We start from the raw sequence: 15,450 nt of genomic DNA on the forward strand, positions 1-15,450 counted from the left end.
AAATACATATCCAAAATAACCAATAAGTTGTCAGATAGCTTAGAATATCAATGAAGAACGCTTTTGTAGTGAATTTATTTAGAAAAACAATTTTGGAAGCTTATTTTTTTTAAAAAAATGACGCGCTGTTCATTCACTGGGTGGTGTTCACTTACTGGTCGGTCTACCCTACCTAAAAAAGTTTTAGAACAGAGATCAGGAAAATTCTGTTTTATAGAACTTGAACTTGAAGAAAGACTTCAGGAAAAACAATCAAACAATAGCAGAGGCGAATCCGTGGAGGGGAACGGGAGGAATGTTCCCTTCCCTCTCCCCAAAAAATCTGATGTGTACCTAAAAATTTTCACTACAGAGTACATCAAAATTCTTCTGTTTTATAGAACTTGAACTTGAAGGAAAAGCTCCAGGAAAAGCGATCAAACAACAGCAGAGACGGATCCATGGAGAGGAACTGGGGAAATGTTATATTCTTCCCCCAAAATCTCATGTGTATCTAAAAATATTCACAACAGAGTACAGCAAAATTTCCCTATTTTATAGAACTTAACCTTGACGAAAGGTGCAAAGAAAAGCGAGGAGAGAATTGCAAAAGCGGATTCAAAATGTTGAACTGGGGGATGTCCTTCTTCAAAACACAAAATCCCAAGTAAACCAAAAACTGTTCAGAAAACAGGATAAGGTAAAACTACCTGTATTTGGCACTTTAAAGTTTTTTTTTTTTCTGTTTGTTAACACAGCTTGGAGGGAATTCATCCTAGGAGAAGCGTTTACTAAGTGTTAACTGTACCAACTAGTCCACTATTATAATGCAACAAAATAATTAGATTAATAAAATAAATGCACATAAAATTGGGTTGGAGTTGACACTAAACTTAAACGAGAACATTTAATTGTTGACACACTTTATTTTCAGTAGTTGCTGATACATGCTTTGATATAGGAAAACAGGAATTGCTTGCTAAATGAATTCGTGCCTACTTGTTTGAATGTAGGAATCGCACTGCCGGGTCTAGGCAGCAGCAAGTCAATAAATACGCTTGGCTTACCTTTTGTACATAGTCGATAACCTTTGGCCGCCCCCCCCCCTAGTTGCCCGGGTAGTAGCTTCTAGGAGGATGCAAATTTACACTATTTCTGTTGTTTTTTTCTCTGAACCAAGGTATAAAATCTCAAGGAAGGTGGGTAAGGGTGGGGGATTTAGGTTCTGCTCCGGTTCTGAAAAATCGGAGAAACGGCCATGCAGGAATGTAGAGATAGTTATAGAAAATATAAAAATTAAATGCTTCCGTCATAGGTTATAAATTATGCTAAGTTATAAGACTATGAGAAGTTTACATAAAAATTCAAGTTCGGGGACTGAGTAAATATTTTTCATCGTACTAAAAGGTTCATTGATATGGCACATTACAATTTTCCAGTAGTAGTTCAATTTATCCATTTTAGGGCCATTTCCAGTCTCCCGAATTTTTGTACTTGCCTTTTTGCATCTGTTTTCCAGTAATCTTTCAAAATAAGTCTTTTTGAACACAAACCTGTTTAAACTGTCTTTTGTATTCATTTGGTGTAGAGTTGATCATAAAATTTAAAGCGTCAACAATTCAGTGGCGCAACCAGAGGGGGTGAGGAGCAGGGGTGCCCATAGGGGTGAGATTATGGCGCAAGTTGCGCCATCAAAATGGGGGGGGGGGAGGATTTTTAATTTTTTAAATTTATTTATTCAAGTTTATTTGTTGATTTATCTTTAGTTTAAACTATTTATTTCATTTTTTTTAAATTTTATTTTATTATTTTGTGTGTAAGTGTGTGTGTGTGTGTGTGTGTGTGTGTGTGTTATTGGTGTAGCGTGGAACTTTTCTAACAAAATAATAATAATAATGAAATTAATTTAAAATAAATAAATAAAATAAATGATAAAAACAATTTTTTTTGAAAATGAATAAAATAAAAAAGGGCTAAAAATAAAAAAGGGCAAAAGGCATGAGAAATTTTTTTTTTGGGGGGGGGGGGGATTTCGGCCATCGAACACAGGGGGGATGTTCACCCCTGGTGGAAGGAGGGGGCACAGGGCCCGTGCCCCTCATACCAGAATGCTAATGAGAATATTTCTTAAAAACATTTCTTATAATTAAAGAGAATAATAGAACCGACCTTGGAAAAACGAAGTTATTTTAATGAGTTGAAAAAAAGAATGTCGCAAAAACATCTAAATTTCTTTTGAAAAGAACCTTTTGAAATAAAAAGTTTCAATCGTGGCGGTTCATTGATCAGTTAATTACATCGCCTCTCATTTTTTGATTCCTAGTCGGTTTAAAAATAAGAAAGTCTTCATAATACTAAGCTTTGGAAGCCCCCTTTCTCCCGCCGAAACCTTTAAAGAGTGTCTCGAAGCTAATTTCATGGGCTTGAATTTCGAGAAAATTCCAAGGGAGAACTACCTAACACCTCGCATTCTAAAAACATCGAGAATCGTTTAATATTGCTTTTTTTTTTTTTTTTTGAGCTTCAAATTTGAAAAATTTCTGAAACCCTAACGTTACCAAATATGGTCTACAGTAACGTTTTAAGACGTAAATTAAGAAAAATTTCCGGACAAGGGCCCGAATGCACTCGCTTAAAAACTTCGTTTCCTAGGACTTCAATTTCGAAACATTCCTTCCGAAACTGCGTTCTTAGGGCTATAGCTTCAAAAAAATTTCTGGGGGACAACTCTCGAACATACCTTATCAGTTGGCAAACATGCAGAGGGTAAGTTTTAAAAATCAAGTTTTACGGTTACTATTTAATGAGTAATTTCATGTCCCCCCCCCCTCCTAAAACATAACTGTAAAAATGTTCCCCTTCCAAATCCATAGCTGGATCTGCCCATGACCTTGACAAAATATCTGATTAATTCATTAGATTTCAATTTTTCACTTACAGAACATAAAACGAACGATATAGCTTTAGTTTATTCCCAAAAACAATTAAATTTTTATCTACGAAATCAAATTAAATTATGGAACATAAAATCTCAAAAACCTTGCTCTGTTTTTAAAAATTATTTTCATATATTTTCCTTTGAAAAGAACTCTATTATAAGAAGACTAAAATTATTTAAATATCTTTATTTTCAGATAAGCCTTTTCTGAAGAAATTGTTCTTCGCCAATCAGTGGCAAAAATACTTTTAAGTATTTTTGCCACTTTAAGTATTTCACACTTTCAAGTGTGGCAGGAAAAAGTCTTAGAAAATCTTTTTTGTGGACAACAAAGCAAGAGGTTTTGTTATGTTTTCCTTAAAACAAAAGCGGAACAACATTTTCGTAAAGAAACCAACATTGCCCCCCCCCCCGTAAGGGCAAGGGCGCACCCCACTAAATATCGTGGAGACCCCCCCCCAAAAAAAATGAGAAAAATATCCCTCAAAACAACCCCCCTAAAAATTTCAATGGCACAGTCTGCGCCACGACCCCCCTCCCCTAGGTGGGCTCCTTTGTAGTAAAGGAACCAACAAGTAAAGGAGGAATCATGTACCACTATAACATTTTCTTTAAAAAAAAAAAAGACGTTTAAAATCAACTCTATGCGCATGCTGCTCTAACTTAAATAATAATTATAAATTGAAATTCATTTTGATTTTTTTTTTCTCTTACTTATCTAGTTGTCTATTCTATGAGATACTATGTCGATACAAATGAGGAATGGGAAAATGAAATTGTTTCGAATATAGCAGAAAAATCACTTATTAAAGAATGAATTCTTTCAATCCTGGAATAAGAAAAATCCTTAAAACCAGAGCGAATTAAAAATGTTTAACTTGAGGTTGTTCAAATATGGAATCAAAGTTTTTGAATTTTAAATTATTTTAATAGTTGGTCTGTCTCAAACAGAGACGAATTTCAAAATAGACAGAGTAGACAGCTGCCTAGGACGGCAAAACGTGATGGGTGACGAACTTTGAATGTTTTTTTTTTTTACATTGATTTTTATTACCATTATCATTAAATTTTTATTTTCCAGAGCGAGATGTTTTTCGTTTCATCAAAAAAGAAAAATATTTAGTAATTTTCTTCTATCTGATGAAAATAAGATGAATGTTCCTATGGTTCTAGGAAATTACTTCGTAATCTGTCTGACCTAAACTGGTGTTTTCCTTTATCATTACAATAAATAAACAGTCTAGTCGTTTATTAGAATATCGGTTATAAGAATGTCCCGCTTGTAATGCACTACGCAAAAGTTATTTGTCTTGGTGAAAGTGCAATGGGATACATGTAGTTCACAGGCCCATCAGTTAAGCATCAGACTTAATTTGAAAATAATATGTATTGGCATGATAATAAACAGGGCCTGATTATCCGTGTCTACCATCGTTCGCCCCAATCCCCAAGGGGATGGGGATGATGCATGGGAATGGGAATCTCCCGGGGGGGGGGTGGGGCACGTCAATTCAAACTGGTTGTACGGATTTTGGTTTAGGGGGACAATCGGTGTAGGGAATGATTATCGCACAGGCCAGCTAGACCTGGGCCTGGGGCCCCATCTCCCTTAGGGGCCCCAATTGTTTTAAAAACTTATGCGTAGCATCCAAAATATGTGTATTTGTGAAAATAATAAAAATTCCTCTTTTAAATAAGTGTTAAACATCATTTTGCTTTGACTTAAAGTGCTTTGATTTAAAGTGATGGAATACAGAGGGGGCCTCCAAAGTATTGTAGGCCTTGGGTCTCACTTTTAGTTAGTCGGGCCTCGATAATAGATGCCACTTCAGCTCCTAGCAAACCCTAATGCAGATAAACTTGGGCACCTGCTTCTGTTTCTTGAAAAATAAAAAGATAAACAAGTGATCCAGATATAACAATAAAGGGTCCTCTAAATTTCATGTCGAGAAGGTTACAAGAAGTCACAAACCGTAGAGGCAGTGGCGCAGATTTAGGCTTCAAAACCTCATTCAAATGCCAAGGCCTCAGTTTTAACATTATTGCCGATCTTAATGAAGTAGTTTATAGTATACACTATTATGTAAGGACTTTTTGAACCCCCTCCAGAAGGTATATTCTGGTTGCACTTGTGCGTGAAGGTAATTATGCTTTTAACTAAGTTTTAAGCGAAATGCTAAAGTGCTTTATTTTATTTTTCTGTCTGTAACCGTAATATTATATTTTCCCAAGTTGAGTAAAAATAGATATCTTCAACAAAACCCAAAATTTATTAGTTAGTTACTTAAAGTTAATGTTTTACAGGCAATAGGTAGTTAGTCTTTCTGAAAAAAAAAATGGATGTTAATAAACTCGATTGCATTGATTGGAGTAAACTTTTTCCTTAAAAGCACCATTTTAAATTTGATGTTGGTCCATGAATAGTTTTTCACTAATATCTTCTGTTCCACTCGTCGGAATGCAATGAAATTTTGTACCCTAGCTGATTTTTGTCTCAGATTTTCATCTATACAGTAAAAAATAGGGGTTTCTATTTGAAAATTCAAAGTTTGCGTTCATTTTACTCTATACATGGTCCCTTATCAAAATTTAATTTATGAATTTCAAGTGATTAGTCCATGCCGGATGATACCTTTCTTTCTTTCCTGTTTCGTATAGTAGCCGAATAGTTTATAGGTAACAAACCCTTCAATGTGTTTGGCATATGCGTAAATGTTGCATATTAATTATTATTATTATTATTATTTGGAAATTTGATACTTGTTTTACAATTTTAAATAGCGTTCATATGTGCCCTAGACTTGCTCACATAGTCCCCTCTATAGGGGTATATATGAACAAGTAGTGAAGACATCTTTTAAAAATACCATAAAAAGTAAAGAAATATAAATTTTTTATCTGAAAAAAATTCCATAACACAAAGAAAAGACTAATCAATCGTGGGACATTTTCATTAAAGAACTACATAAACACTTCTAAGAAATTTACGTAGATTTATTTGCTTTTTAATACACTATTGTACATGTATGAAACTTTACACAACACAGTTCAGTATTTTTATAGACATAGTAACATTCATCGTTTCAAAGTTTTTTCACATTTGTTACTGAAAATTGGGAAAATACAATATATTTTCTTGAAAGAAATGTTCACTCATGAAGCGATAAGACAGTTCCTTCTTTCTTTCGGTGTTTAAGAGCCATTGTCTGTAAGGATCAGGCAGGTTGTGATTGTTGACATTTTTAATTTTCTTTATTTTTGCAAATGTTGTTCCTTATCATGAATGTAATGTTTGTGCAAAATATGAGCTTTGTCAGCCTTACCGTTTTTGGGAAATTAATTTTTTTAATTTAGGGGGCGTGGCACATTTTTGAGTGTTTTTCAAATTTGCAGATTTTAAAGTTCTTGTTGCTTTAAGCGCCCCTATAATGACATGGATTTTTAAATTCTATACTATTATATGGTCTTCTTAGATACTATTACAGCTGTCAAATCGGTGTCACTACGAGGGCGACAGCCACGAACTCCGTTTAAAAATGACCGAAAATGAATTTTTTTCTATATTCAAGGCCAATTTTCTCAAAGCGCCTTCATGATGACACCAACATTTTTAGATCATTTTCTAGCCACACTTACATACATCAAAAATATGTATCAAAATCGGTGTCACTATAAGGGCACCAGAAGATATTGGAACTTTTATTCGATAAATTTCACAAAAACACAAAAATTTAAAATCTAACTACAACTGTCGCCCTCATAGCAGAGATCTGATACTAAATTAGGTTGATAACCAACATGTTTGTCTAACATTTGCACAAAAAAAATCGGTGTCACTCCTATTATTTTTGGAAACAGAATCGTTCAAAGTTAGTACGTCATAGCGTTTTTTTATATTTATTTATTTAATGTTTTCACCCCCAGATAGTTTTTTTGAACATATTTATTTTTAATTTAATACAAAAATGCGTATCTTTTAACATAAACAGCTTTGGGCAGTAAGAGCGTCTTTTTCTTGAATAAAAAATGCCCGTTTTGATATAGGTACAGGAAGATGTATTGTGCATAATATGTCTAGATTATCATACCAATACTCATCTTGTTTTTTCGGTCAAACAAATCTATTTGTTCCAATTGTTCTTGACATACATTTGACCTCAACTTGCAAATGGATTTTATACGAAAGATGTATAGAGAGAAGCTCTTACAAACATCTTATATAAATGCTTCAAATTTTCAACTAATAAATACCCCTGCATTGCCAAAAGTTCAATTTAATGAAATTGGATGGTCCCTATCTTTACGAGCTCAGTTCAAGTTCACTTCAAAGCAGAAGGAGTATTTATAAGAACAATTTGCGATTGGTGAAAATACTGGGAAAAAACAACATCCCTGTCAAGTTGCACACTAGATGAGAAATGCAGTTCGTAACGGGGAAAAAACTGTTCGTTGCTTCAGAGTATTGTACTATGAAACAAATCCTATCCTTTTTTTTTCGATGGAAGAAACAAAAAAACGAATGCATTCTCAATGCATCAAATGAGAATATTGAAGAAAGCGAACATTCAGAATCTGAAACTGAATTTGAGGATAACGTAGACCAAAACGAAGAAAACATTAAGAATCAAGTCAAATCAATTTCAGAAAGACGGTCATCTCTTATTGAAAACTGCTAATTTTGTAGCACTAAAGCATGGGAAAACATGGTATCCCAGAAAAAGAGTAGAAGTTGACCATTTGCAAGTTTATGTCAAATGCATGTAAGAACAATTGGAATAAATAAATTTGCTTGGCCGGAAAAAACAAGACGAGTATTGGTATAATAGACTATACATGTTATGCACAATAGATCCACCTGGTACCTATATCAAAACGGGCATTTTCTATTCAAGAAAAAGACTCTCTTGCTGCCCAAAGCTGTTTATGTTATAAGGTACACTTCTTTGTATTAAATTAAAAATAAGTATGTACAAAAAAAAATCTGGGTGTGAAAATATTAAATAAATAAATATAAAAAAACGCCATAACGTACTAACTTGGAACGATTATATTTCCAAAAATAATAGGAGTGACACCGATTTTTTTTGTGCAAATGTTAGACAAACATGTTGGTTATCAACCTAATGTAGTATCAGATATCTGCTATGAGGGCGACAGTTGTAATTAGATTCTAAATATTTGTGTTTTTGTGAAATTTATTGAATAAAAGTTCCAATATCTGCTGGCGCCCTTATAGTGACACCGATTTTGATACATATTTTTGTTGTATGTAAGTGTGGCAAGAAAATGATCTAAAAATGTTGGTGTCATCATGAAGGCGCTTTGAGAAAATTGGCCTTGAATATATAAAAAAATTCATTTTCGGTCATTTTTAAACGGAGTTTGTGGGCGTCGCCCTCGTAGTGTCACCGAATTGAAAGCTGTAACAGTATCTAACAAGGCCATATAGTAATATGGAATTAAAAAATCCATGTCATTACAAGGGCGCTTCAAGCAACAAGCACATTAAAATCTGCAAATTTGAAAAACCGGCAAAAATGTGCCACGCCCCCTAAACAAAAAAAATTGTTTTCTCAAAAATGGTGAGTCAGACAAAGCTCAAATTTCGGATTTACATTACATTTATGATAAGGAACAACATATGTGAAAATAAAAAAAATTAAAAATGTCAACAATCACAAATGCTTTAAACTGCCTGATTCTTACAGACAATGGCTCTTAATTGCACAGGTTTATTTTGATGAGGACTACAATCCGAGTGCTTTGCCTCCCTTACGCATGATATATTTTATTACACATATAAACAACACATGAAAGAATTTACATCACAAAGAAGGGAAAGTACAACCGGAGGGAGGGCGGGAGTCGAACCCACCGCCTCAAGTGTGCCAATGTCAAGCAGTCACTCAGACCGCTCGGCCACCGATAAAACAGTTATAATGTTTAAATTTTGAGTTTAAATTTATGAGTGAAAATGTTTCCCGCGTCATAGTTCTGTGAAAGAATTTGGTGGATAGAGCATACTTTACTTAGAAGAAGTTGTAATTGCTCTCTTACTGTAACAGTTAACTTTTAAAAAATTTGAACTACTTATTTCGTCACAATGAAGAGAGTAATAAAAGAATCCTATAAATACAGTGCTGGCCAAATTATTAGACTAAAGAATTTTTTTTTTGTACACTATTTGTGCTAAAATACTATTTATTTTACTGGTAAAATACAGTACATACTGTACACTGATTATTACGTTATTTTCGCATAATTTAATGTTTGCAGGTGGCAGCACAGTCTGCTTTGTTTTTGTTCTTTGTTTACCTACCTAGGGCCGTGGTAGCCCGATCGGTAGAGTGTCGGATTCGGGGCCGGAGGGTCCTGAGTTCGAACCTCGATGGTCGAAGATCCACCGCCGTCATTAAAGGGGACTGGGCGACGTTAAATATGCTCGTGGTCTCAATGTCCTCCAAGTAAAATGATACCTCTGGGGGTGCTAGCACCAGGAAGCTATTAGCTCCTGGTCTAGTTCTAAATTCTCATTAACTGTTCGATCCGGTGATGGTGCTGCCATCTATCGGTATAAAAAATAATGGAGGCAAGGCACTTAGTATGCAGACCTTGACATAAATACAGTTGTAGTCAGTTGTGACTCGGAATCGGAATCGTTTACCTACCTACCAGGAACATAACCTCAATCAGCTTAAACAGTTCACTAGTTCTTTTTATTAGTGTGCTCTGTTATATTTATAGTTAGTTTTAGGTAATCAGTGAGTATGTGTATGTGAGTATATATAACAGTGAGTATAAACAATTTTTTACCTCCTTTTCTAAAAAGTTAAGAAATGGTGTAAACCATGTAAAAAGTTTGCCAAAAAGACTTAAAATGTTCATCAAGAACAAGGGAATACATAATAAATATTAGATAATTCTTTCACTGTTCGTTAATATGTCTATAGTTATGTAATCCATAAAAATTTGCTTTTAAAAGTCTTAGTCTAATAATTTGGCCAGCACTGTACTTCTTATAACTTCCTTTTCTCGATGAAATAAAAGCAGCACTTCATTGTCCAATTGCATTAAGCTCAAGATATAATGTTATTTTCAGTAAGTTACCGCCTGCAGTCCTCGGCTGGAATGACTGAGCTGGCGGTGTATTTATTTCATGTATAAACAATGTTATGTTTTTGCCTTCACTTTACGAGGTGAACTGCACCAGGTTGACTAAATTTTATTTTAGCTATCAGTGTGAAGGTAATCTGAGATTTAATGGGTAGTTTGCTACCTCCAGCTCTGTTATAGCTATTCCATATTCATGACCGTTAAATAAGCGTGAAACTGTAGTTTCTGGGTGGCGTAATCGAACTGTTTGGTATTTGATCATAGTTCTGCCTTGTTCCGGCTGAGAGACAGGAACTCTCATCTTATGTTAAATTAGTTTTTTCTTTGCTTTGCATATAGCAATTATTTTGTATTACTATAGTATATTTTCAACCAAGAATTTTCTTAAATTTGAACAAGAGTGGGAGCAGAATTTACCACTTATCCGTTGGAGGAAAAAAAAAAATGATTCCAAATGCTGCAGTTTCGTCGTGATAAAGTACTGAATCATCATTAAATCAACTTTCTTTGATTGGTTGTCCGATTTTGCTTAACATCATGCAGCAATTGCAAGATGCTACCTTTGTCTCATTTCAGAATCATTATTAAATCTTACAGAATATAAAATTTAGTGAAACATAACCCTTAAAAGTTTGAGAGAATGAATTTGATTTCAGTTTTTACACTGACAAATACAGTTTTCTTTTTGCATAAAAGTGACATACAGCAAAGCCTCTACAATCCTGATTGGAACTGGGGGGCGGGGGGGGGGATTCGGACTATCAAATCGTTCGGATTAGAGAACGACATGTCTTCTACATAGCAGCAATAAATACGTGTGCCTGTGTCGATGTCTTATTGCACAGTTGCTTCTTGCGTTCTGCATTGTCCGGGGACTTTAGGCCTAAAATTTCTGGAATTCATGAGAACCTTCAGAAACCCAGAAAAAGGGCTCCCACCAGGATTCGAGCCCACCTTACCCTTACACCAAGCAGCCGCACTCCATTTTAGAATAGCACAGCGAAGGATACAAATACATAACAAGTTTTGAGATTGCTCTAAATTACAATTTATATCTTGATTTGTGGCGCTTATTTTCATACGTTTTTAAATATAGAGTTTCAATGACCATGGTAACGACCTAATCATAACAATTAATAGTTTCTTACAAAATATATAACATAAGTGGATGTTATGCAATAAATTGCTTAATAAATTCAAGAAAACGCTTCCATAAACCTCAAAAGAATGCCACATTTATGTTTAGTCAACAATTTAACTTATGTTTTGTATCCAAATAAAGCGATAAAGATGGGAAACTTGCAATCATACAACAAAGTGGTAGAGCGCGTATCTTCCCTTACTGTAACAGTTTACATAAAAAAAAAAGAATTGAACTTATTTCGTCACTATGAGTAATAATGCCACACTAGTTGATCTTGATGTTTAGAGACACTTTATGTCTGCCATAAATGATTAAAAAACAAAACAAAAATGGATCACAAATATTCACAGGAAGCCATAAAGGAAGGAACAAAGAACATACAATGGTGGAATGAGCACCATGGCCTTTGCTGTTTTGTCAACACACGATCTTGCCGCAATGAAATAATTTTCAGGCAATCCAGAAAGTCCCGTTTTGTAACACAAAGAAAATAAAACACAACCAATTGGAACTATTCTTAGTTAAATAATAAACTACAATAGTCAGACTATTTATTTACATTAGTAACAAACCTTTTAAGAAATTTATTGTAGAGTGTCACGAGGGTGTGAATGCCCGTGTCGAAGCTCGATTACAACAATTGGGTAACAAACAAATATGACTTCGTTACCGTCTAGCAATTGCCTGACAGGAATTATTCACAAGAAAAGTCTTAGAAGGCTTTAAAAGATGAAAGTCAGTTGATGTAAGACCAGGATTTTAAGGATAGTGGGTCAAAACATTCCCTTATGACCATAGCCCGTGCAAACTTTTCCGATATTTTTGTGAATTTCACAACTAAGAGTTCCTCGCGATGAGAAATCTAATGAGAGACATTGTATCACATATTGCTGGAATATTGATTATTTTAATCACTTTAAACTTGAATAAACAAGCGTGACCGCATAAGTCAGCATTGCGTCATAAGTCAGCAGCAGCATAAGCCGCATAAAATGGAGGAATCGAAGACTTTAATTCGTGAAACAAAGATCGCAAGTCACGCGATTGATTTTAAAGCAAGGCATTGGAAGAAATCAGGTTTCTTTCGCTAGTTACACGCAAAACGTGTCAGCCATTCGTCGTTGTTGAGTCACATGACTTGGCGTCTTCGCCTCAGATTTGCTAAACCAATGGTTGAACCATGGACTTGCTCCTTCTATTTACTTATTCCTGCTCTATGGAAAGAGCACGTGTGCGTGATCTAACGAGAACAACTATTCCGTGGTAAAAATTGAAAACGGAACTTACTTTCTGATTTCCCATAAACATAATTTTGAGCGACATTCGAAATAGTCAATCAATGCATGAGAAGTTTTACATTATTTTTTTTCATACAATTTGATTACAGCATCGAAGACAGTTCTGCATCAACAAATGACGAAGATTCCGGAGGCAAACCACCTTCATTCTAATCACATTCAGGCACGAAGCAATCGTCATTGAAAGAACTTGGACTTGATACTTTTGTCTTGCGTTGATGTGACGTACGACCGCACTGCCCATGGCTGGTCGTTTGTCCAGGCTGCCGCTAGGACACACCCCTGGAGTTTGTCATGCTTGTTGTGTTGGCCCATGCTGGGAACTGGTCGAAGTCAAAAACGACTTTCCCGTAGCTGCTTATCATTAGAACTTCAATAGCTACACAAATGAGATTCATGAAAATCCCAGGCTTCAACTGAAAAAGAGCGAAATAGATTAATTTCATTCGTACTATTAAAATCCCCCCACCCAAATTTTTAGCAGCTTCATTAAAACATGACCTAACCCCCTTCCTCCCCCATATAGCTATAACTTTTATTCTTTTCTTGCCAGTGCATGGAAAATGCTTCAACGATTCTCAAAGTCTCATAATAAGCATACGGAAAATCTACAATTCCAGAAAATTAGATTGTTTCCAATTTAAGATAAATAAATACCTTTGTGCTGAACAGTAAAGTAAGACAATTTTTTGCATTGAAAAAGGCGTTCCCTGTAACGCCGAAACACGTGTCTGCTATAATTTGCAAATTTGTGCTTCTTCTAACGTTGTTTTGTCTTACTTTACTGTTTCCAATTTGTCTAGATAGCATACACAATCGGGAATCCAGTCTGCAGTCTGTGTGTCATTGAAATGCTGCGTATTCGGTCAATCAACCCCTGTAAATGTTACTTTTCCTTTGCAATAGTCCTTTTGCAGTAAAGCCCCTTCCATGTAAAAAAGTAAAAAAGAGACGATAGTAAGATAAAGTAATTCCGGATCTTGAAATTTGTTCAAAATCAAATGATTTTAAGGAAAAATACATGATTAATTAAACTCTTAAATATTGTGTCATTCATAGTTTCCTACATTAAAAGTGGAAAATTAGAGAAATTTAAGCTTGAAATTTGTGAAACTTAGCATAAATAAATGTAACTACACAATTTGAGCGTAAAAGGGATTTTTAAAATATAAGTAGGGATTCTTAACAATGCCCGTATAGGACCCGAAATTCGACGTTTAGAAGTCCAGCAGGATCCGAAATTCGAAAATTAAGATTACTATTATTACTTCTTTGAAGTTAAATAAACAGCAACTTTTAGGTGGAAATAAAAATATTTCAAAGGTATAAAATTGTTGTCTCTTATAAGTGATAAAGCTTGACCACGGAGAGATGGCTGCTGACCTTGAAGATGAAACATCATTTTGTATCATTCATAATAGATAGAATCAGTCGAGCCTACCTGTTACAAAATAATAACAAACCTATTACAAATGATACAAATTATGTTTCCACTCCAAGGTCAACCGCCATCTCTTCGTGGTCAAGCTTAAACAAACATTCCTTGCGTCACGTGAAGATTTAGAAAATTCAGAGAAAATCGGGAATGTGTTGCAGCACTTTTTAGGAAATACAAATTTCAGAAGGAAAATGAAATGAACATGTATCAAAAATGACTTTTTTTTTTTACTTTTGTGCATGAAAAGGTTTTGTTTTTGCGATCGTGATCATTTTACTATAGGGAATTTTCCGAATTTCTAATACTGGAAAATCCCTTTTTCAGTCAATTTCGTTGTTTTGATGAAAATTCGGGAAAAATTTAGGGGGTTCGGAAGAAGGTATCAAAAATCGGAGAGTTGTCAAATATTGATACTTTTCTTTACACTACGAATGGAGTATTCAATTTCTGATTTCTTTTACAAAGCACAAATATACTAAATGCAAACTAAGCCTGAAAGGCATTCCTAGATGATTATTGGGCGATTCTCGAAAAAATGTCCCGTGAGTAACGCTAAGTTTTTAATTTTATTCAAATAACTATTAATTAAATATGGGATTAACTGTTATGCTTTGATAGTATATTAAAGCATGTATTATTCTCCAACATGCTGTTGGAATTTTTCGCCCCAATACGATTTTTACACAAAAAGTTTAATATTTGGAAAGTTTAAAGAAAAAAATCTTTCCAAAATTTGTACTTTTGACGTGATAAAGTATTGGCACACAAAAATCTTTTCAGAAAAGGTTAATATTTTAACAAAATTTTTTTGCTCATATTGTATGTTTTTATCAACGCAGTATTGCAAATTTAAAGTGGAGAAGAAAAACTATTACACGAAAGCGCAACTTATATTTACCCGTTACGCGCTATTTATGTAATTACGTTTCAAATATACTTGCTGTACTTACCATATCTAACGTGTTCATAGAGCCGGCTTCATAGACAATGGCGTTGGGTGGAGTGGCAACAGGTAGCATGAAAGCGAAGGAGCACGAAATGGTGACTGGGATCATGAGGTACATGGGATGGATTCTCATGGCAACAGCCTGATAAAGACAAACATTTTTTACAAATGTGTGTTTTACAACTGTATTTCTACAGCTGCAACATTATCCAGCCAAAGTCATAGATAGTCTGCACAGTTATTAAGCTGAATAAGCGATATTACATCAGGCTTTTTGAATCATGCGAAAACAAATGTTAGAATGTTACAACGTCGCTTTCAGCTTTTTAGAGTTAATGGACAAAGCAAATCACAAAGAGAAGATAGCAATAAAACTTAATAACGAGGACAAAATTAACGGCTTAAAAGATACACTAACAAGAGACCTAAAGTCTAGGGAGGGTAGAAGGGAGGAGATAAATCTTTCCAATTTAGAAGTGGCAACATTTGTTCACTTTTTCCAGACGGCGCTGTCGGCGAACGGCTTCCATCAATTGCTGCAGATCAATGTAAATTATGCTAAGTTTCTCATTTTATTTTTTTTTAAAGTCAGCT

General features: G+C 34.6%; 1 protein-coding gene across 1 annotated transcript in view; it reads right to left on the reverse strand.

Moving 5' to 3' along the window:
• Positions 1–8,315: 8,315 nt before the first annotated feature.
• Positions 8,316–15,450, reverse strand: part of LOC129219720 (Na(+)/citrate cotransporter-like) — a 56,680-nt gene continuing 49,545 nt past the window's right edge. The window contains exons 12-13 of the mRNA XM_054854006.1: positions 14,861–14,998; positions 8,316–12,888 (exon numbers count right to left, since the gene is read on the reverse strand). Of these exons, the coding sequence (XP_054709981.1) occupies positions 12,742–12,888; positions 14,861–14,998 (285 nt within the window). The 3' untranslated portion in view covers positions 8,316–12,741. The remainder of the gene's footprint in view (positions 12,889–14,860; positions 14,999–15,450) is intronic.

The sequence above is a fragment of the Uloborus diversus genome, chromosome 4 (assembly GCF_026930045.1).
Source record: "Uloborus diversus isolate 005 chromosome 4, Udiv.v.3.1, whole genome shotgun sequence".
Classification (NCBI taxonomy): Eukaryota; Metazoa; Arthropoda; class Arachnida; order Araneae; family Uloboridae; genus Uloborus; species Uloborus diversus.